The sequence below is a fragment of the Anabrus simplex genome, chromosome 13 (genome assembly GCF_040414725.1).
Source record: "Anabrus simplex isolate iqAnaSimp1 chromosome 13, ASM4041472v1, whole genome shotgun sequence".
NCBI lineage: Eukaryota > Metazoa > Arthropoda > Insecta > Orthoptera > Tettigoniidae > Anabrus > Anabrus simplex.
In genome coordinates this window covers 95,879,417-95,903,236 of record NC_090277.1, presented here as the reverse complement: position 1 = coordinate 95,903,236, position 23,820 = coordinate 95,879,417, and the positions used below count along the sequence as shown (strand labels likewise).

At 38.3% G+C, this 23,820-nt stretch overlaps 1 protein-coding gene across 3 annotated transcripts in view; it reads left to right on the top strand.

Annotated features, from left to right (window-relative positions):
• LOC136884929 (alpha-taxilin) overlaps nucleotides 1-22,136 on the top strand; it is a 67,712-nt gene extending 45,576 nt beyond the window's left edge. For 2 of the 3 annotated variants that reach the window (XM_067157249.2, XM_067157251.2), the window contains exons 10-11: nucleotides 7,711-7,751; nucleotides 21,803-22,123. In XM_067157249.2, coding sequence (XP_067013350.2) covers nucleotides 7,711-7,737 — 27 coding nt within the window. In that variant the 3' untranslated portion in view covers nucleotides 7,738-7,751; nucleotides 21,803-22,123. Of the gene's footprint in view, nucleotides 1-7,710; nucleotides 7,752-21,802 lie in introns of all 3 variants that reach the window. The other variant, XM_067157250.2, reaches the window with a different exon arrangement.
• Nucleotides 22,137-23,820: the final 1,684 nt, after the last annotated feature.

The following is a 23,820-nucleotide window of genomic DNA, read 5'->3' as shown; positions in this document are numbered from 1 at the left end:
CAAAACATTTACCTCATATGCATCATCCAATTTCTTCATCCTCATATCTTTGCAACACCCTTGTTTTTCTCTCCTATACAAATTTAGTAACATGAGTATGAATTTTGTTAAATTTCCCTATCTTTGGACCTCTGAATAGTTTTCTTGATGCGCCTGCATTCTTAAACTTTTCTTTGTCCTTTTGCCAGTGTCAAATTATACTTGAAAACCCCAGATTTTTGCAACCTGTACAATAAGTACATTTTAGTACATAAAATCTGCAGTTTAAAGTTTGTACAATAATTTTTTTGTCTCCTTTATTTAACTGAAGCGACGAAAATGCTCTCCTTTCCGACATGAATTACTGTGTCTGGAAAAGTGATCCATATTGAGTGCATTAACCCAAGCACCAGTAAAGCACAAGCCACAAACTAAAAAATAACGTCAAGGCCCGAAAAATTTTGGTTTGGTCGTGACCTTGACCTGAGCTGCAATGCACATTGTGAATCCCACTGCACAAGTCAGTGCATTTGGGAAATGATACACATAGACCTTCAAGAAAATGAGTTTTTAAATACTTAACTTCGCATATAAGACGACTACAGTTTTTATAGGTACATTTTTATGTAAAAAATCGTAAATGATGTATTTAGGTGTATAAATGTTTACAACAAGCTATACTGGGGAAAATAAAAGCAATATCCACAATTTAAGACAAATTATTGTACATTTTTAATATTATCATCATCATTCAAAGAAACTGTAATGAACAAATTCAACCAGTGTCGCATTAACATAGATACTTGTCAATATGACCACTGTTCACAGACAGTTGTCATCGCTGAAGATACTGTACTTTGTAGTATAGAATAATGTGGTTTTTTTTTTTTTTTAAGGAATAAACATCAAGGTCACCTTTATTTAGAGTTTGCAGAAAGTTTATTGGAAGTTATATACACAAAACAATGTTCACTTCTTGAATATACTTTTCTTACACTTTAGGAAGTGTAACAATACCACACAATACAATAGCTATGTATGATATATCTGAAAACACTTTTCTGGATGTAAACCAGGTTTGCGTGTATATGTATTTCAGTAGAATACAGTCTTCTTACCTGCCACCCTTTACTTTCCTATTAGTCTTTGGAATTGCTGTTTTCATTTGCATAGATAAAATGCGGGCATGCATCGAGACGTTCTTCACAATCTGCAGTTGATGGACGACCACATTTTACGTGAAACAGTATTTCTCATGTCAAACTCCAGCTGCCTGATTTTGACTTTTCCTTTTTTGTTCATTGAATAACAGAAAACTATTCACTACACACATTTCCAGCTGTCTGAAAAACAGCTTTCAACTGATTTCTGTGAGAATGAATATGTAGATGTGTAATGGTAGTGTTTATCCACCCTACCCATAAAATGATTGATATTTCACTTGAGTTTTCTTCATACCAGGTAGTGAACATTACCATCATCATCAGCGTCCCACTCCAGTCGCCCAGGTGTAGTTAACAAGCCTCCTCCATGAACATTAGCACCAACCTCTTATCTTGCCTCAGCAAAGTCATAATTTTATAAGCTGCAATGGCGTGTTGACTAGACTCGATGACACCTAATCATCATAATTTCTATAAATATACTCTTACATAAGAAGATGGGCAGTATTCAGTATTTGGAAGATAGTGAGTTTGGACCCAACTGTTGGCAGCTCTGAAGATGGTTTCCCATTTTCACACCAGGCAAATGCTGGGACTGTACCTTAATTAGCACCACGGCCACTTCCTTCTCACTCCTAGCCCTTTCCTGTTCCATCGTTACTCCTGTGAGCAATGAAAATAATAACCTAGAAGGGTAAGAAATTCTATTAGATAAAGGGCAAAAGGTGGAATGGTTCAATGAATGAAGATACTGGTAAATGATAAGGGAAGGCCCATGACAGGTCTGAAAATTGAACACTCCCTAAATTTCGGAAACTATCATCACAGCGACATAAGAGTACAAAAGTTGACAAATAGGAGTTGGATATGAAAGATTAAATCGCCTAATATAAGCGAGTAGACGCCGTGATAGCTGCTTCAAGCTCCCACAGGGTGTCGTCCCTTCATTATGATCTCATTTTCGGTATCAGTGAACCCAAAAGTCATGCAATGTATATGAAGAACTGAGACCAAACTAAGTACTATATTCAATTTAAATTAAACCATAAATATTGTTAATACCACCAAATACACCAAATACCACCCGTCTCTAGTCGTGACTTAAAAGTGAAACCTAGTTAGTGTGTTCCTCGTTAACACGTTTTCCCACATAGCACATCGTAAATTCGAAGTCCCAATTCCCATCGTATTAAATCTGTATTAAAAAAATGCCTAGTTTAGCACGTTGCAATTTTTCGCCTTTACCTCTTAGTACGATATATTCCCCAGGCCTGAAAATGTTCTTTGTCATCCCGTGTGTACGGAATGTGATTTCCAACACAGATAAGAGCCCTTGCCACAGGGCAGTCAGAGAAAGTTGCGCGGTAAGAGAAAACTGCCTTGAATTCTCAAACACAGAGGGGCAAGCTGTTAGTTCAGTTTTGCGTTATTGATTGGCAACAAAGACTTTATAATAGACCAACCAGGACAATGCTGTGTTAAAGTACAGTAATAAAATCCACTGCAGCTAGGAGCGCTGAATGCAATTTTTACGTGTTTTTGTCGAAGCTGTCCTTTTGACATAAGTATGTCTTATGGCAGAGAGTCATCCGAAATTGTGTCACAGAAGTTAGTGCCACAATATATGTGACGGAAGTTCAACCGTGCAGCTGTCGATGGGTGGTCACGACCGAGAGACATATTTATGATCATTTGATTTTCGCAAAGGGAAAAGTGGTTAATTTTTTGTTCTGTAGAAAGGTCTTTGTTAGCAGTGAGATTGCTGAATAACCCTGTGCACTTGACTGTGCTTGTATTTCACATTCCAATCAGAAGTTAAAAATTTATTACGCGTTGAGTGGTAAAAAGAAGTGAAGTGAATATTTGTCGCATGGCAGCCTACTTACGGACTAGGCCTAATCGCATAATTGTGAGAAGTTTAAATTAAAAGCTCAAGGTTTCCACCTGTTCAATACTATTTGTTGTCACCTTGAAATGAAATGGCGTATGGCTTTTAGTGCCGGGAGTGCCCGAGGACATGTTCGGCTCGCCAGGTGCAGGTCTTTTGAGTTGACACCCGTAGCCGACCTGCGTGTCATGATGAGGATGAAATGACGACGAAGACCACACATACACCCAGCCCCCATGCCAGAGAAATCAACCAATTAAGGTTAAAATTCCCGACCCTGCCGGGAATCGAACCCGGGACCCCTGTGACCAAAGGCCAGCACGCTAACCATTTAGCCATGGAGCCGGACAGTTGTCTCCTTAAAAAAGTTAAAAAAGTTACATATATTTGTTGAAACTAGTTTCGGTTTTACCAGAGACCACCATCAGTCAAAATCAAAGTTTAGGCAAGACATGAATATAGGTAAAATTTATGGACAAGCATGAAAGCATGAGATTTGAGAAACTCTCATAAAATTGCATGTCCTTTGCAAGCTCGCAGCTTTCCTCCAATTTGAAGACTGCACGTCACAGAAGACCAAGTATGATACTTGTTTCAGCTGACCTGAGTTCTAGAAGATTCCTCAAGTGCTGGTATTTTAGTGTTTCACCTGGTCTTCTGTGAGGTGCAGTCTTCAAATTGGAGGAAAGCTGAGAGCTTGCACAGGACATGTGATTGTGATGAGTGTTTCTCAAATCTTTATTTCATACTTGCTTCATAAATTTTATCTATATTTTTTTATTTATTTTTTTAATTTTTGCTAGTTGCTTTACGTCGCACCGACACAGATAGGCCTTATGGCGACGATGGGACAGGAAAGGGCTAGGAGTGGGAAGGAAGCGGCCGTGGCCTTACTTAAGGTACAGACCCAGCATTTGCCTGGTGTGAAAATGGGAAACCACGGAAAACCATCTTCAGGGCTGCCGACAGTGGGGTTCGAACCTACTATCTCCCGAATACTGGATTATCTATATTCATGTCTTGCCTAAACTTAAGACCAAAACGAGTTTCAACAAATATATGTAACTTTTTTTAAGGTTACAACAAATAGTATTGAATAGGTGGAAACTTTTAGCTTTTGTTTTACACTATATTGCTCTTCAGTTTGGATTAATATGAAATTTATTACCTATGATTAATTGTGAGAAGTTCAGTAGCACAATATATACAGTATCTTTCTTGTGATAGCCTAGTTATGGATAAGAAAAAGGACTTGACACCACTCGTTAATGAAGACAAAATTAAAATCCTTCAGGAAGCAGATAGGAATCCACATCTTAAGCGCATAGAGTTGGTGCGAACGCTAAAACTAGCATCTTCTACTTTGAACCCTATAGTAAGCAGCTGAGACAAAATAGAAACATAAAAAGGAAACAAGTGGGCGAAGGAACGTTTCCGACGTTGGAAAAAATTATTTTGAAAATGTTCAACCAAGCACGTGCTGCAAATATCCCAGTAGATGGAATGTGGAAATGTAGTTCGCAAGAAAGCAACTTACGTTGCCAACAAAATGGGACTGACAAATTTTGCTATACCAAAAGATGGTTTGATTGTTTTAAAAGCAGACATGGTCTAGTTTATTAATGTGTGAGAGGAGAAGCAGCCAGTATTGATGAGTGACTGTTGAAATATGGACTACTGTTATACTACTGTCACTGCTGAAAGATTGAGAGTGCAATAAAGTCTTCAATGCTGACAAAATGGGATTTTTTTTTTTTTTTTTTTAGCCTACTTTCCAACGGAACTCTAGCATACAGAGGAGAGCCATGATGGGAAGCTAAGCAAGGAGAGATTAGCTGTCCTGCTATGCTGAAAGAAGAGCAGCACAGAAAAGTTGCCACAACTTGTCTTTGGCAAAGCCATAAAGCCTCGGTGTTTTAAAAATGTTTGTAGCTTGCTGTGCCAATACAAAGCCAATGGCAATGCTTGGATGACGTCATCCTTATTTGAAGAATTTTTGTACACGCTCAAGACCAAAATGGAGGCCAAAAATTGTAAAATATTACTGCTAATCAATCGGTGTGCTGCTCATCCTGTAAATGTACGTACCAGGAATGTAAATGTGGTATTTCTCCCGGCAAACTGCACAAGCCGACTACAGCCCCTCGATCAGGGTATGATTCACTGTGTCAAAAAGAAGTACCACAAAATGCTGGTACGAAAAAGGTTGGCCAACATCAGTAGTGCTGGTATGAGGAAGGTCATGATCCTAGATGCTATGCACTTTTAAAAATGTTCTTGGGTCTCTGCTGATCAAACTACGATTAGCAACTGCTTCCATAAGGCAGGATTTCGAGTGGAAAACAGAACTGTCAGTAGTGCGGAAAATTACGTTGAAGTCACTGAAGAGCTTTAGGAATTTCGCTGCTATGTTGGTTGTGACAATTATGTTGCCATTTGTCAGGCTCAGAAAATCAGTAACATTTTAGAAGAGCATATGGAAGAAGAAGAAGAAGAAGAAGAAGAAGCCACAACACTTACCCTAGCAAAGGCATTGGAAGCGATGGAAGCAGAACCTTGTGTCCAATTTGGTGGTTGACCAAAATGACATGAACATTCTGTCACAGTAGGCTCGACCCTGTGTACTTTGGGGCAGAGAACCAGAAAACGAACCACATTGGATATGGTTTTTGAACGTCGTTAAGACAACTTGGTGATTTAAGAGCCTATGTTGTGTTTTACATTTGAAACATCCGTTCGATGTGGACAGTGACATAATGCTGAGTGTTTTGTATACAGCTATTATTTTATTTTATTTCATTTTATTTTTATTACAGTACTGTCAGTAAATGTTCGTATGATGAAGTGACATGAATCTTCCTGAAAAACTTTCTAAATGCCTGTACGTAGAACTTCGTGATCTCTAGGCCTGCGCTGATTAATTTTTTGAAATGTCAGTGTAATGTGGACAGTGACAAAAACTGTGTGTTCCGTATATAGTCGTAATCATGTACTGTACTGTGTTTACATTTATTAAGGTATTGCCAATAACTGTTCTCGTGATCATGCACTTTAAATTGGTGTGGTACAACTGAAGTTAAAATAAGTCTATAGTCCACCATTCTGGAGAAGACCGACAGGGACGAGTTGGACAGAAAAAAAAGACTAATATCCAAATCTTAAATGACGTTAATGAGAAACGGACCTTAATTTATTCAATAGAGCAGAGGAAAGCTAAATTTCTTGGACACATCCTACGATATGACACCTTTCTCCAGAATGTCTTCGAAGGAAAGGTCCTAGGGAAGAAGTCGAGGAGAAGACCACGTCTCCCATGCCTTAGGAACAGGATCACTCAGCTGGGTTTTGCTTCCTATGTCACGATGAAAATGACTGCTGAAGACTGTGGGATGTGGCTGCAGTGATAAGGCTTAGCCTTTAGATAATGGATGGATGGATGGATGGATACTCCACCAATAACAGCATCTTTGACAGGTCATTTGTAGGCGCCGTTAAGTAATAAGGCATTCATATACTGTATTTCATTAAATAGTTACATAAATCTGCAGGCAACGGTAAAGCGATGTACCCTTCATTTAAAAAATAGAAACTGCTAGTTTGACAGTTGGCATGTACTTATTATTCACGGACGAGTTGGTCTGAACCAATGCCGAGTACTGCCGAAGTTTCGTGTTAAAGATGGCGCCAAAGTCGCTTAATTGTGTATGGCAAGTATAACCTCCCGAGAAATTCATGCTTGAACAATGTGACGCCGAGGTACCAGAATTTAGTCCCGCAGGAGTTCTTTCATGTGCCAGTAAATCTACCGACACGAGGCTGACGTATTTGAGCACCTTCAAATACCACCGGACTGAGCCAGGATCAAAGAAAATCTAGTCTGTTCACGAAGGAAGACTTCTCTAAGATGAAAACGCAGAGCAAAGTTCTCTGGGAAACATAAAGAATTTCACCTTGTTTTCTTGACGCAGCAAAAGCCTAAAAGGTGTACAGCTTATCATGTCTTAAGATTAGTATTTTAATCACTGATGTACTGAGGAATTTATAACCTTCAAAACTTGTGTACCTGCATGTCAGCTCTTCTCTTGTTCCCTCAGTGCTTAATACAAAGTGTAGCCCCCACTACTACACCCTGGGGTGTACAAAATTCCCTGTACCTGCGGCAAGGTATACATTGACCAAACATGCCGGTCCATTGGCGCTCACGTCAAGGGACTCCAAAGGAATATCCGTCTCAACCAACCAGAAAAATCAGCAATACCTGAGCACGCCCTATCGTCAGGTCATGATGTCGTTTTCCAAGATGTTCGAGCTCTTACCCATACTAGGCACTACAGGTCCAGGATTATAAGGGAAGTTGTGGAAATACATAGAAATCCTAACTATTTCAACAGGGAAAATGGCTATCAATTAAGTAATATGTGGTTGCCAGCCATTGAGGATTTACGTAGGTAGTTCTCTTTTCCTGTCCTTTCACTATCATTATTTCGTTTTGGTGTTTTACAAAATCGTATGTTCCTCATCACCTGATGTTTCATTCCATTTTAATTTAATTTTGAATACAGTGTATGTGAATTGTAAGAGACAGTTGTTCATTGTAAGCTGAGAGAAGTCTAGCATCCAAAATGCCTCGGGCTGTTCCTTTCATAGTTTTTATATTTTAATGTGATGTGTTCTTTTCAGGAGGTTGGAAAGAAACGGAAAAAGTAGGAGATGCTCAGTAGGTACGTAACTCGGTGTGCAGAGAAGCTAGTTTGTGTGTGTGTGTTCCAAGTTTGCTCTGCTTACTAACAAAATGACCACTGCAAACATTGAACGGGGGAATACAGAGTAGGAACACAAAATGCCAAGTGGAGAGTTCAGCGGATGTCGCAAAACACTGCTCCTCATTACAGACGCTAGCAGGTAGATCAGGGTTGGGCAAATGTTGCACACTACTGCACAGTGGGCTACTCTTGGTGCAGATATAGCAGCTGTAGAGGCCAGGATAGACGGCAGCGATTCAAACGTTCTTGTGTTTATGTTTCAGTAATTGATAAGTCATAAATGAAAGAGAAGTTCCACCTAATCAATACTATTTTATTGTCACATGTAGGACCGGTTTCGACCTCTCAAAAGGTCATCCTCAGTTACACTAGAATTGCATTTACATATTATGCCTCATATTGAGAGCTAATGACATACTCTAGAATTCAACGATTTTAAAGTGGTTACACCCATGTTGAGAATTCAATATTATACAATTACAAAAATTAATTGCTCTTATTACACTCAATGTACACATGTAAGAAACTAATATGAGTTTGTCTTTTCTTTAATGTGATAATAATCTGTATTATAGTCGTTTTAACAATAATAATTTTACAATTGTTCAATTAAGTTCATTTCATACAGGACTAAATATTCAAAAGATTGGAGATCAATTAAACTGACTAGGCAAATGCCTATGTTAAAAATACTCTGGCATTATCATCACATTAAAGAAAAGACAAACTCATATTAGTTTCTTACATATGTACTTTGAGTGTAATAAGAGCAATTAATTTTTGTAATTGTATAATGTTGAATTCTCAACATGGGTGTAACCACTTTAAAATCGTTGAATTCTAGAGTATGTCATTAGCTCTCAATATGAGGCATAATATGTAAATGCAATTCTAGTGTAGCTGAGGATGACCTTTTGAGAGATCGAAACCGGTCCTACATGCGACAATAAAATAGTATTGATTAGGTGGAACTTCTCTTTCATTTATGACTTATGGTGACTATCAGTACGGAATAAAAAATGAAATTTTTCAATCAAGATTCAGTAATTGATGTCGCAGTCATATAAAACTGACTGGGAGGTGTAAGGTTTCACTTTACAAATGAAAATATTTATAAAATCATCCTTGTCAATACAAATCAAGTCATCTGGTAGATGAAGCTGTATTTCATCTTAACAGTCAGCAAGTTTTATTTGAAAATTCAAGAACGATCTATTAGACGAGAGGACTTTGAACCTCAATATGTTTTTAACTCGCTAATCATGTTCACTGTCACTTCACTTCATTACGATTCTTAATTTGTTTGCGTATTATGTAATTACTGTTTTGCTACTGAAGATGGCCTTGAGATTAGCCTGAAACATGTATAGACTTTGCTTCATCTAACAGATGACTTGATTTGTATTGATAAGGAGGATTTTATAAGTATTTTCATTTGTAAAGTGATAACCGTCAATACAGAATGAGATTTATAACTTGCAAAGGTGTAAGGTTTTCTTCATTAGATATATATGAAAAAATAAGACTATTTCAAGGGTTTACATTGCAGCTACTGTATATACTCCAGTTTTCATCAGCCGGGTGGCAGGAATGAGTAGCTGGACGGGGAATACTATGTGAAAAAGAATATAAAAAAATATTAAGAGTAATATCATCAGACAGGTAAACACTAACTGCAAAACTGAACTGTTTTAGTGTTGTCACGAACAAGACATAACAGAGTATTTTGAACTTCTAGTGGTCTACTGCTCGTTCATAATCATATGTAACATTGGGGCATACCACTAGCTTGCCGTGGACTGCCATACGGGTTTGTGACGTCATGCAGAATAGAGTGCTCGCATGCGATTCCACACTTATCCCGACACTGTTCGTGCACGACACTACGTGACAGTCAAACTAAGCATTTGAACTCCGTTGTAATTGATATGAAGATTTATCATTTAAATAAACAGTTTTACAGTATATATGTATATATTAATTTGGAGCACCCAGTGACCCAAGTATGTATCAATATTATGCAACTATATTTAGGTTATGTTAGCTGGGCAGTCTGTTAGAATGGCAGGGCTATTAAAAAGGTCCTAGGGAGAACACTGTACTCATTGGCCTGCAGAAGTTAGGTTCTTTGAATATATAATCTATCGGAGAGGTTTAAAAAAAAAATTAATTTAAATTATTTTTAAATATGAATATTAATTAATTGAGTACAAATAAATGTTGCAGACAATCTTGGCAGATATTTGCATTTCTCTTGTGTTCAAAAATTAATATTATTGTTACTTTGAGTAATAATACCTAAATGTCAAAAACATTTAAGCTCTTTAGGCTTTATCAATCGTGAAATTACCAACGTTTCGCCCCAGTGTAGCAGAGGGCTCCTAAATGGTTCTTGCATAACAGAGTTATAACAGAATAATTCCTTTCAAAGATCCTGTCCAGCATTTTTTTCTTTCATTTAATCGTGGAAGTCTGGTAAAAGAAAAAGTAACATATTAGAGAAAGAAACCTCTCTGGGAAAAGATTTGAGAGAGACACACACTGGCAGGGAAAGATACAGATTGCTACTGCTCCACCACATGGGAAGACTATTAATGGGAAGGCAATGATGGTCAATCTGCACCTATGCAGGAGCTTAGCACACCGCCCATGACGTAGATGGACTGTGGGATTCATGTAGGCTTTCATAGCCTTCTAAGTAATCTCTGGAGCTCCTTCAGGTTGTTAGCTCATGTTGAACTTTAAATGTTTACATGGTTTTTGCAGCAAATGCAGCTGTCATCTTCAAAGTAAGCAACCCAGTTATTTGACATGAAAGGTCGGTAAAAATTTAATGTTTGACACAATTGAACAGCCTTAAAGCCCGCTCCAGAGAACTGTGGGTTGTCTTCATTTTTGTATCTGTGTCATACAGTGTGTGCATGATCCTCATTAGATGCTTGAAGTCTTTTATTGTAGGTTTTATACAAAATTCTTAAGATGTGTTCAGGCGCTAGGTTTAGAGTGATTTCTGTATTTGTATGCTTATCTTCTTTTTTTTAATTTGTTTAGCTTAATCTAGTGCTAAATGTGTTAGTGACGCTCTTTGTGAAGATGTCTGCATGAAATTTTGCTTTCATATTAAACCAGACTGGATACTGAAAAAGCAGAGGAGGAAAGCTCTTAAATAGACTATGTTCTTAACGACATACCACTAATAGATTAGATTGAGCAATGGAAGAAATGAAAGTAGTATTTCAACATTACATCTTCAGCAGTCAGAGACAACTAGCAAACATGCCCTGTCCACATGAATAAAGGGAAAGTGTGTCTTTATTCCCTTATTGAGCGTTTCTATGTTAAAGTCACCGGATTACTTGTCTTCTATACTGACCCACCTCAGATAGCTCACCAGTTCATTCTTAACTCTTGGTCAACCCCCTTTCAAACTTCACAAAGCCCACTCCTCCTCCTCCTCTGGGTTGGTAATTTTTATACACATGGTGGTTTTAACTGCCCTGGTTAATATTAATTCACTCCCTCTGGGTGGGGGACACAGACGAAGAATACACCCACAGTATCCCCTGCCTGTCGTAAGAGGCAACTAAAAGGGGCGACCAAAGGATGATTGTATAGAACCATGAAACTACTTGTGATTAGTACCACCGTGTGGGGAACACCATGGGTCGCTTTTACTTGCACGTAGTACCACTATATTAGGTACCGAATAGGTTTGTCATTAGTAGCAAATGAGAGCGCGACGGCTTTTACAGTACCTGTGATTAATAGCACTATATGAGCGACACCATGGGATGACAGAACGCATGGTTCTAGCTTGCCTGTGATTAGTACCCGCTATATGAGGAACACCACGGGATAGTACTAGTCCCTGTGGTTAGTCCACTTATGTGATGAACACCATAGGATTGTGTTGCCTGTAAATGGCGCCGCAATGTGCGAAACACCATAGGTCTGTAATACATGTGCGAATTTCGTTACCTGTGAGTAGTACCATAATGTGTGGAATACCGCGAGTCTACACTACTTTTCATTAGTACCGCAACATGACAAATACCATGGTTCTACTTTTCTAGCGATAAGTACCATTATGAGAGGCCGCTGGCTTGGATTTTGGACTCCTTTTGACTACAAGCATCATCGTTTCAGTATTATGCTATAGAAGCAGTCCCTTGGTCAGTGATACTATTGTTTTACGCCAACTTCTGTGCATGTGAGGCTCTGTGGGTTGGTTCCACTGATCGTTTTTAATTCATATCCATCCATTCATTCTTCATCCTCATCTTTTGAATTCTGGTCAGTGGAGGATTTTGTACTTTTAATTTGTCATTTCGTTTCATTTCGTACCATTAGGGGCTGATGACCTTGATGTTAGGCCCCTTTAAACAACAATCATCATCATCATCATGATCACCTAATATTAATTCTGACCACTTTAGTTGTCACAATGGTCAAATGACAAAACCAATAATTACTTAAAATAATGAACACTTTGAAACAATATACCTAGTGCACTTCACCTGTTGAATATAATCTCTAGAAACTTGGTGACATACTAAAATAACTGAATGCAGAAAACGAGGTATATTAACACATTGTGGATGGGACCTGAATCTACTTGTGTTTGACTGGCCGAACGTTGCTGACGGGTCCCGAGTTAACTCGTGTTCACGAGACTTGTACATTAGGTGACATCTGTTGGAACTTCTGAAACTAGCTAGTGGTCTTGGTTTATAGAATCTGTTTGTTGTAGGCTTTGTTTATTCCATGCTCCCGGTAATTTTCGTTCTTCTGTTTTATGCTTCAGTTTCTTAGTTTTCCAACCTAATTTTTACGTCTTTCAAAGAGCCATGTGGTGGGTAACGGCATGTTTAGATCAGGATGAAATATTTTAATAAACTACATGCAGATAATTATTCTGAATGCCCAATTAACGTTGAAAAACGTGAACTCAATATTGAAAGCTCTCCTGATGAAAGTGTGAGTAGTGACAGTGAAGATATACACCCTTCAAAACAACGTGAAATCTGTATAAATTGCCTATGACCCTTCACCAAGGTTATTGCTATACAACTTATCACCGGGCGAGTTGGCCATGCGGTTAGGAGCGCAGAGCTGTGAACTCACATCCGTGAGATAGTGGGTTCAATCCCCACTGTCGGCAGCCCTGAAGATGGTTTTCCATAGTTTCCCATTTTCACACCAGGCAAATGCTGGGACTGTACCTTAATTAAGGCCACGGCCGTTTCCTTCCCATTCCTAGGCCTTTCCTGTCCCATCATTGCCATAAGACCTATCTGTGTCGGTGCGACGTAAAGCAAATAGAAAAAAAAACCGACAACTTATCACACCGGAAAACATTTTTAGGACTCCTTCAGAAGGTTCCAGTTAATGCAAATATTATCACAATCAGTACTGTAACTACTGCAATTTATTGAAATACTGAACAGATAAACGTTGACTCAACTAAGTGTAAATAACAAGGATAATGGGCGCCACCTGCAAAACAATTGCAGGAATATTTAATTATGTAGAGCAACGAGCCACTCCCTCTCCCAAGGCTGACGAGGCTCCAGACTTGCTTTGTAACCTTACCTGTTGCTATATAACCCCTGAAATTAAATTTGGGTAACATGCCAGGTTCAGCCTTACTCCACTGACTAAAGACTCACTTAAAGTTTGATTCTATGACTTTACTCCCAGAATAAGAACTAATATGTGACAAACACCAACAAAAATAAACACTTATGCAACCCACTTAGTGCTTGCTGTTTACATAGAGCTAATATACACACTACTACCCAACAAAATCATCTCTTCACGAGATTTACTCGTTTGCCGTCTACAAAGGCAAATTACACATCATTAAACTCACCAATAAAAATCGAACATCGAATAAGAACTAATATACCTCCAGGTAAGAGCCCCACTGCACTCCGCTGTAACCGTGAATCCTAATCTGGTAGAGAAAAGTACGACGACTATTTCTCTACACATGGATGCAACCTTCTTTACTAACAGCATCCCTAACCTTATTTACACTTCTTCGTCGTCTTGAATTCTTTACAATTGCTGGCTGGACAGAAAGCGTTACATGTCCGGAGGCAAGCAAACAGCAAAATTCTCCACCAACTGAAGCTGCATACTCGGGTGACAAGTTCCAAACAAACACTTTCTTTTACAGAAAGTCCACTGCAAAGCCGGTAAGTCGTTGAGATTATACCATGATCACTCCGTAACAGATACTCACGTACAATATCAGATCGTATAGCAAACTGCCCAAATACGTCGCTCCCGCAGACCAGTACAAATGAGAAACACACAGTATCAGCATCAGAGTCAGAAACACAATGAGAATCAGAATCAGAATGACTCGCCACACACGCGTACCCACTTATATATCCTTGCTACACGTGGTAATCGCGTCCTGAAAAGTTTAGTGGTAGCAACGCTCACACCGGCACTTCTTCCCGCGTCACTCTGTCAACACAAACCTCGCTCAAAACAAAGCCCTCGCATTGGCTATCGAGTATATGATGTGACATAGACCGTCCACTCATGTATGTCCACATTGATTCACTCCAATTCTTCAACCGATACAACCTGCCGTACCCCGTGTTTTCAAGCCACCTGTTGCAACACATCCAACTGACTTCAACCGTCCTTCCCGATATAGTCGCAGTTTTCCCGGTTGCACAATCCTTACGGCTAGGCCATATTTACAGACTCTTACCCAAACGGAAATATAATGATGAACATATGCAATATTCCCTAACTATACATTCTTCTTATAATATTACGTTTTCTTTTTACATGGTAAATAAACAAAATTACATGATTTTAACCTAACAAACTATATACGAAAATTTCCTAACCTAAAAACTTGGGGGTCGTACATACGTACGGTTACAGTACAAGGTTAGTGAAGCCAGGCTCATTTGAATCTATGCTTGTACTTTTGCATTAAGTTGCTCATGAAATGGCCGGGCACGGGAGAAGAACAGTACGAGGAGCATCCGGTCAGCAATGTGTTACAGAGTAGGCTAATGTGCCTACATGTAATGAATATTTCATTTTCAAGACTGTGTTGTACTTCAAATGAACTTTCAACATGCTCTGAAAAGGGCACCTGGAATTGATGACACATACCCTCAGAATTACTGACTACCTTAAGAGAATTATTATTTATAAGTTTCATATTCCGTATTGATTGGATTCAATGTAATAGACAAGAAAAATGTTCCATCTATCAATACATTTATTGTGAATAAATTATTGCACTAGTACCGGTTTCGGCCCCTCTCGCCCATCATCAGCTAGCACACAAATTTACAGTCATTAGACAAAATTACAAAGATGTTACGTAAGAGCATCCGGATGTCTAATGAAAAATGGAAGTAAAATATATTGCAGTATGTTGCGTTAAAATATCTCGGATTAAAAGTGGTGATGGTTAGAATAAACTAAAACCTATCGATTGAGCATGGACACGAGTACATAAACACATTAAAATATATGCCACATCATAAGACACTAAAAAATATAGCACATTAAACACATTAAAACATGGTATATTTTAAAAACGTCTATTAAAATTTGAGTTCATGTTGCGTTGCATTCATTCTTCAATCCTCTTGTAGTTCTTGTGTAGATTAAGTTGTATTAGGTGAATATCGAGAATGTTCTATGGCTAATATATTTTGTATTGGTATGTTATAAGAACTCTTGTCATTAAAATTTGAAAATTGAGTACTGTGCAATTCAACTGTTGATGTAGTCAGGTAAGATTTATATATACAGCAAGATAGGGTTTAATTTTAGAGCAGTTGGTGGTGACACTTCTCTCGTCTATGCACATTATATGGTTGTTATCTGTAAAGAAAAGCTAATATGAGTATAGCGTATGTATGAAGGAATGTCTGGATGTATGTGTGAAATGAAAAGAGTACTTACTGTTGTTGCTGTGGAGGTTGTGTACTGATATGTTTGGAGATTTGTTGTGTTCTGCTGCGAGTACGTCTGGGGTTCATGTGAGCTGTGTGGAGGGGATGGAGGAGTGGCTATTGTGAAGGTAGGGGCGGGGTTAGGTTTGTGATTCGTCGGTTTGTTATGACGTGTGTTTACTAATTTGAGATAGTCATTTTTTATTGCAGGAATGACTTTGTCAAAGATGATACTGGTTTTCTCTGTAATGTCGTTAATGTTATGATTGGGGTTAGCGTATTGATCCAAAGAAATATAGAAATCATCGGTTATGTTGAGCAGGGGGTCCTTAGAGTTATGTTTAATATCAGTGTTCTCCCTAGGACCTTTCTAATGGGCGCACCGCCCGGCCGTTTTTAGAGACCGCTCGGCTAATATAACCTATATTTGTGCTCATTACATAATATTAATAGGTACATATTGAGTCATTGGGTGCTCGGAACCAATTAAATGCTGTAAAACTGTTAATTTAAATGATAAATCATTATTATTAGCATAACTGCATCAATTACATCGGAGATAAAATGTTTAGCTTGACCACTACGTAGTCGCGATCGGGGGTCTCGATTAGCGTGAAATCGCTTGCGAGCCCTCTTTTCTGCATGACATCACAAATCCGTATGGCAGTCCACGTGTCCACAGCAACTGAGTGGTAGGCCTAAATCCACCGTTACATTATTTGGAAGGTGCAATAGAACACTTGAAGTTCAAAATACTATGTTATATCTTGTTCGTGATAATAACATTACAATAGTTCAATTTTGCAGTTAATGTTTACCTTTCTAATATTATTGTTAACGTCCTGAGGGGAATGCATTGAAATTTCTTTTCAGATTGAAGTGTTACGTAGTATTCCCCGCCCGGCTAGTATTCTTGCCACCCGGCTGACAAACATTTCTGGGGAGAACACTGAATATCATCATGTCATTATTGATGTCTGTGAAGTTGTGCTTAGATTCTTCTACATGCTGGCCTATTGATGAGAAATGGTTGTGCTTTACTGCATTTATATGTTCATTGTAACGGATGGTGAAGTTTCTGCCTGTACGTCCAATGTAGCTTGTGTCACAGTTGTTACATTTGATGCGGTAGACACCTGATTGGTTGTATTTATTATTATTATTGACTGTTTTGGTGTTGTGTATAGTGTTGGTGCTGTTGTGTGTGGTTTTGAGTGCTATTTTCAGGTTGTGCTTCTTAAAGATATTAGTTATAGTATATATATTGGTGTTGTTGAAGGTAAATAGGACATAATCTTTTTTCGGTTTGGCTGTTTTGATTAAGTTTTAGGTTGGGATTTTATTTTGTGGATGATTTTGTTGACCATTTCTTTGCTGTATCCATTGTATTTGGCTCTGTTGTGGATTAATTTTAATTCATTATTTCGATCTTCTATTGTAATTGGGATATTGAAAGCTCTATGTATCATACTATACTAGGCTGCTCTTTTATGTGTGTTAGGATGAACGGAGTCATTTTTTATGGTATTTAAAGTGTGTGTGGGTTTCCTATAGATCTTGTAAGATAAGCGAGTGTCATGCCTGGTTATTGTTAAGTCCAAGTAATTTAAGGTACGGTTATTTTCTGTTTCTTTAGTGAATCTAATTTGGCGGTCTAAATTGTTAAGTTTATCTAGTATAATATCTGCATCAGTGAATCTGTTATCTATAATTACGAAGATATCGTCGACAAATCTACACCAAAAATATATATTATCTATTTTATTAATTGACGTGTGTTCTAGGTAGTCGATATATATTTCTGCTAATATTCCGGAAGCAGGAGATCCCATAGGTAATCCTTGTTGCTGATATATGGTATCATGAAATTCGAAGTAGTTATTGTTTAAGGCGAATTTAAGCAGAATCACGAATTCTTCTATTTCTAAGCTGCTCAAGTTACTATGGTTTTTTAGGTTAGATTCAATTATTTTGACTGTTCGTTTAATAGGAATGTTAGGGTACATGTTTATTATATCAAATGAAGTAAGGGTATGATGTTTTTCGATCTTTAGTTCTTTGGTTCTGTTGCAAAAATCTATTGAGTTTTGTATTGTTTTGTTTGCTAAAAATGAATAATGCTTTTTCAAAAATTTCTGAATGAATTGTGATAACTTATAGGTTGGACTGCCTTTATAGTTTATAATCGGTTTCATGGGTACATTTTCTTTGTGTATTTTAGGGTAGGCCCTTGCGGATGGTAATTGGGGGTTCATAGTTATAAGTTTAGCAGATTCTGTTTCGGTGAGAATAAAGTGTTTATTTATTTATTTATTCACGAAGCACAAGATACAGCTACACTGAGCAAATTTCACGTGCACTGTGTTCTTGAGTAGATTTTTAAAATTCCTTTGTATATTATTGGTTGGATCTCGGCGTTTAATTGAAAAAGTGTTGTTCTGGAAACATTCTTTAGTCTTTGTTACGTATTCATTCTTATCCATAATGACCCTAGTGTTGCCTTTGTCGGCTTTTGTTATTAGTAGATTGTTCTTTTTTATTTTGTTTTTGAGTTTGTTTAGGTTCGATTTATTGGTGGTATTCATGTTTAGGTTATTATTGTGAACATTATTGATATATTGCGGGATCTTTCTACTGATTTCATGTCTAACTTCGTCTCGTATATCGTACAGAATTTTTTGTAAAGGGAGTTCTGTTTCGGTAATGGCAGTTATAATATTCTGATAAGATGATGCATTATGTTCTATTTACCTTCAACAACACCAATATATATACTATAACTAATATCTTGAAGAAGCACAACCTGAAAATAGCATTCAAAACCACACACAACAGCACCAACACTATATACAACACCAAAACAGTCAATAATAATAATAATAAATACAACCAATCAGGTGTCTACCGCATCAAATGTAACAACTGTGACACAAGCTACATTGGACGTACAGGCAGAAACTTCACCGTCCGTTATAATGAACATATAAATGCAGCAAAGCACAACCATTTCTCATCAATAGGCCAGCATGTAGAAGAATCTAAGCACAACTTCACAGACATCAATAATGACATGATGATATTAAACATAAACTCTAAGGGCCCCCTGCTCAACATAACCGAAGATTTCTATATTTCTATATTTCTTTGGATCAATACGCTAACCCCAATCATAACATTAACGACCTTACAGAGAAAACCAGTATCATCTTTGACAAAGTCATTCCTGCAATCAAAAATGACTATCTCAAATTAGTAAACACACGTCATAACAAACCGACGAATCACAAACCTAACCCCGCCCCTACCTTCACAATAGCCACTCCTCCATCCCCTCCACACAGCTCACATGAACCCCAGACGTACTCGCAGCAGAACACAACAAATCTCCAAACATATCGGTACACAACCTCCACAGCAACAACAGTAAGTACTCTTTTCATTTCACACATACATCCAGACATTCCTTCATACATACGCTATACTCATATTAGCTTTTCTTTACAGATAACAACCATATAACGTGCATAGACGAGAGAAGTGTCACCACCAACTGCTCTAAAATTAATGCTCACTTTGCTAGTTGTTACAGAGGGTTCACATCGCCTCCTGGTCCCACTTCTCCTTCTACTGTCAGAAGGCCAGCTGGGACTATGTTAGTTTGACAGAGGCTTCATTTTGTTCCCAATAGCACAGCAGTAGTTGCTACCTTCCTTTCCCCTCAAAGCTCGTGTCTTCGCGCAAGTTTCTGCCATCAGATAATAATTACACTACAGCAATTCCAGGAATTTTCCCCTTTTTGGAAGCACCCACAGAAGTCTTCTGGCATCATTGTGTTCAGCACCTCCTTTGAGCCCACTTGGATCTCATCAGTGGAGTCAAAACCACCATTTCAACCGGACTTTCATTGTAGCGAAGACGTAGAAGTCGCAGGAAACCAGAAGAGGTTATTTGGGGGGGGGGGGGGTGTAGATTGATTATCATCTTATAATATTTTTTAACCTCTTAACATACCAATTATTTACAAAATTGTGATCATTTTTTTACCTAATTTTTTATTGTTAAAATGGGCTATTTATTGAAAACTAATGACAGTGGTAACAATGAAAATACATTTTTCGAACTTAACAATGAAATATAAGCGACTGAAAAGTTCCTGTTTTAAAATCCCGAGTATACTCGTGATACTTTTTACGGGTTCTAAAATAAATAACACAGCACTAAACAGATTGCAAGTAATACAACATGACACTCAAAGTCAAACTCTTCTTCACTCTCCATTTTCACCTAACAGACAAAGTACAATTAGATAGCAACAAATACGGGAAAGCTGCAAAAACGAACTGCCTGAGTCACCGACATTCACTATGGTTGAGTCAGAGACATCTGTTGGCAAAAATAGGACTCTAAAGTAATCATTTCATAAACATCTGGCGGAAATATTGAGAAACAACAAGAAACGAGTATATTCGGGCTTTTATATTTGGTACCGATCCATGAGCGACATTCCCGAGTATACTCAGGATTTTATTTTATATAAATATATAAAGCCCCGAGTATACTCGGGCTTTCATGTTAAGAGGTTAATTTTCAGGAAGTCCCTCACAATGAGCGATGTGTTGCCATGATACAGTAACCCATGACCGTTGTTCCATGTGCCAGGCCGTTTGCACCTCAGTCATCTCAAAACATCTTTGTAAAACTTCTATGATGATTTTGGTACGGTCACACTGAATGTTAATATTCTTTCACAGATTCCTGGCCTTTAAAAGCTCAAATGACTCAGATATTTTGGCTTGGTCATCAAAGGTCACCTAATGCAATATAATGCAGATTATTTGCTTCTTATGTCAACCATTTCAAAATTCGCACATACACAAGAACACGGTGTAAAGAAAAGCATCAATACTCAAAAATGTGTGTTCTTACTAGGACGTCAGTTGGCAGATTAATAGTTGAAACATAAACGAAGAGGCGTCTAGCATCAGAATTTCGTACTGCTGTTTGCTCACATGGAATATTCAAATTCTGAGAAATTCTGGGTAGCCCATCTTATTGTTATCTCTTTCTTGATATTCCTCTTTCCAATTTTTGTTGTGGAGACTGACCGTACACTTAATTTGCTTATTGGACACAATGGTTTACTTCTGTTTCTGGTTAATTATCTGACGTGATTACCATTCCAAGGTACTCAAATCCGGTAACTTGTTCAAACCTCTCCCCGTCCTATTGGATATCCACACTGGTGCCATGCCCAGAGGCCCCATCTTTCAGGTGACTAGGAAGGAAATGCAGAAGTCTAACACCTTGTTAGAGAAAGAAAACCTGCATCTCCTTGGCTCGGGTGATAGTCATCTGTTTTCAGGCCCCTTATTTGGGTATAGGCAAAGATATCGACAGCAGATCAGGTGGAGAAGAAGGACTTTGGTACAATGAATCTGACGGAGGAGGCAACCCTTCTGTTTGGAGTAATTAAAACAGGGCACGCTGCCTTGTGTTTTGAAGAGGGATCTTCAAAGGCTAGGAAACCTGACAGAAAACTGACAGGCCCATTGGCCCAGGAGGCAGCCTGTCCAACCAGCTGGCTTGGTAGGGCTAAGTACCCACTAGGAGAGAAATTTCTTATTCAGAGATTTACCAGAGCAATCTGGACTATTATGCCTTTCTGTGTTTCCTTTCTTCACTGTCTCCTTTCTCTGCCTGCACTGAACTCCTTTTGCTCTTTGGCTGATGAAGGTGTAAGGTACTGATATATACTGTGTGTGTTTTTTCAAACATTTTGTCTGTGTGCATTGCCTTAACCCAGGTAGAGTTTGTTGTTTGTGTTCTGCCATTTTTTTACGATCACTTTGTTGTAATAAAGTTTGGTGCTGATCTTTTACCCACTTCACATCAATCCAGTGTGTTTCTTTTTTCCTGTACTCATAAACTCCCAGATATGTAAAAAGGCTAATGCAAGTGCTACTGTGTATTGGATGCTAACCAATTTAGTCCTGTGAAAACTACTACATAATATCTTATAAAAAAATCTAATAGTCTTGTAATTGATGAGTGTTAATTGTTTGGTTATAGGATGATGAGCTGGCCTAAGAGATGTGATCCTAGTCAAATGTACCGTCCACAAGATGACTGAGCTGATCAATGAATAGGATCTTGTGTATTATCTGCAGCATTTTGTGTCTCAAACTGTAAGAATGTGCCTCTAGTCGCACCTACCCTGTTGTCACGGTTTTCTGGGATACGTTGTAATGTAGATAACGGATGTGTTTTAATGTTCTCAAGATGACTGATGATCAATAAACTCGATCTTATACAAAACAAGCAGTCTTCTGTTTCCCCTCCTCTTTGACACTGTTAGAATTGTAAGCCGTGGAGGACAGTTCATTTTAATATTTAGAAACATGAGGAACCCCGAAGAGATGGATGCAGCAGACAGATCTGTCTGTCTGAAGATGCCAGTGTACCAAGTTGTGGAGATTGTCCTAGTCATTTTGCATTTTCATGTTTATCCTTGTTGCCTCTTTTTATTGCTCTTTCCCACACCGACCTGCCAATGTGTTAGTCCTTTCGGATGTTCCTTTCCATGCCCCACCTCTTTACACAGGGTGGTCAGATACATGAACCCGGTATAACAGCATTAGAGACGGTTGGTCATACTGATATATAATTTGAAAAAATTATCCAGTATCTCGAAGCCTCCATGGCTCAGGCGGCAGCACGCTGGCCTCTCACCGCTGGGTTCCGTGGTTCAAATCCCGGTCACTCCATGTGGGATTTGTGCTGGACAAAGCGGAGGCGAGACAGGTTTTTCTCCAGGTACTCCAGTTTTCCCTGTCATGTTTCATTCCAGCAACAGTCTCCAATATCATTTCATTTCATCTGTCAGTCATTAATCATTAACCCAGGCTTTGGCAGCCAGCACAATTCCTATCTTCGATGGTAGCTTCATTCCATTCCTGACTCGGTCGAATGACTGGAAACAGGCTGTGGATTTTCATTTTTCTTCATCCAGTATCTCGAACCACTGTTATTTATCAACTCCTGAGGTTTGCCAATCAGATCACTTGGCGAGGCAGTATTGCTAAATCAACACGTAGCTGAAGACCAGCTTGAGAGCACCAATTGAAGAAAAATCTTTGACATGGGAGGGATTTTAACACAGACCTCTGAGCTGACATGATACTGCAAGAATGCTACAAATTAGTGAAATATTATGAAAATTATCATTACATAAAATTTTAATATTTTGATGAATTGAAGGAGAATACCTAGGCCCTAAATAAATTTAAGATCGTCAATTTTTTCTTCTTTTTCATCCTTAAATAATCAAATGTTAGTTTATACAATGGGTTCTCTTCTGTACTTCTTTCATTTAAACTTGATTTAGAGTCATTTTTTTGAGCAAGAGAAATTTCTAAACTTTCTAAAACATTCATGGATTTTTCCCTTTTTTGGCTGAATGTATTAACTCCCTGTCATGAGAAAATGTCTGTAAATTTATGATAATTTTCATAACATTTTAGTAGTTTCTTTATTCATTGATATAGTGAATGAGGATACAGTACTTCTTTAAATTGTGGGGAGCCTCCGTGGCTCAGGCGGCAGCGCACCGGCCTCTCTCCGCTGGATACCGTGGTTCAAATCCCGGTCACTCCATGTGAGATTTGTGCTGGACAAAGCAGAGGCGGGACAGGTTTTTTTCTGGGTACTCCGGTTTTCCCTGTCATCTTTCATTCCAACAACACTCTCCGTTAACATTTAATTTCATCTGTCAGTCATTTATCATTGCCCCAAAGGAGTGCGACAGGCTTCGGCAGCCGGCACATTTCCTATCCTCGCCGCTAGATGGGCGCTTCATTCATTCCATTCCTGACCTGGTCAAATGACTGGAAACAGGCTGTGGATTTTCATTTTCACTTCTGTAAATTGTGAGCTAAATAAAAGATAGTGTCATATTGTTTTTTATTCCTTGATTTGACTTCACTTATGAATGGAATGCACGTTGTTCCTGCTACATGTATGATAGAATAAATAATTTTCAATCATTAAAAGTGTATTGACAAGGTGAACCCAACATAAACTATTTTAAA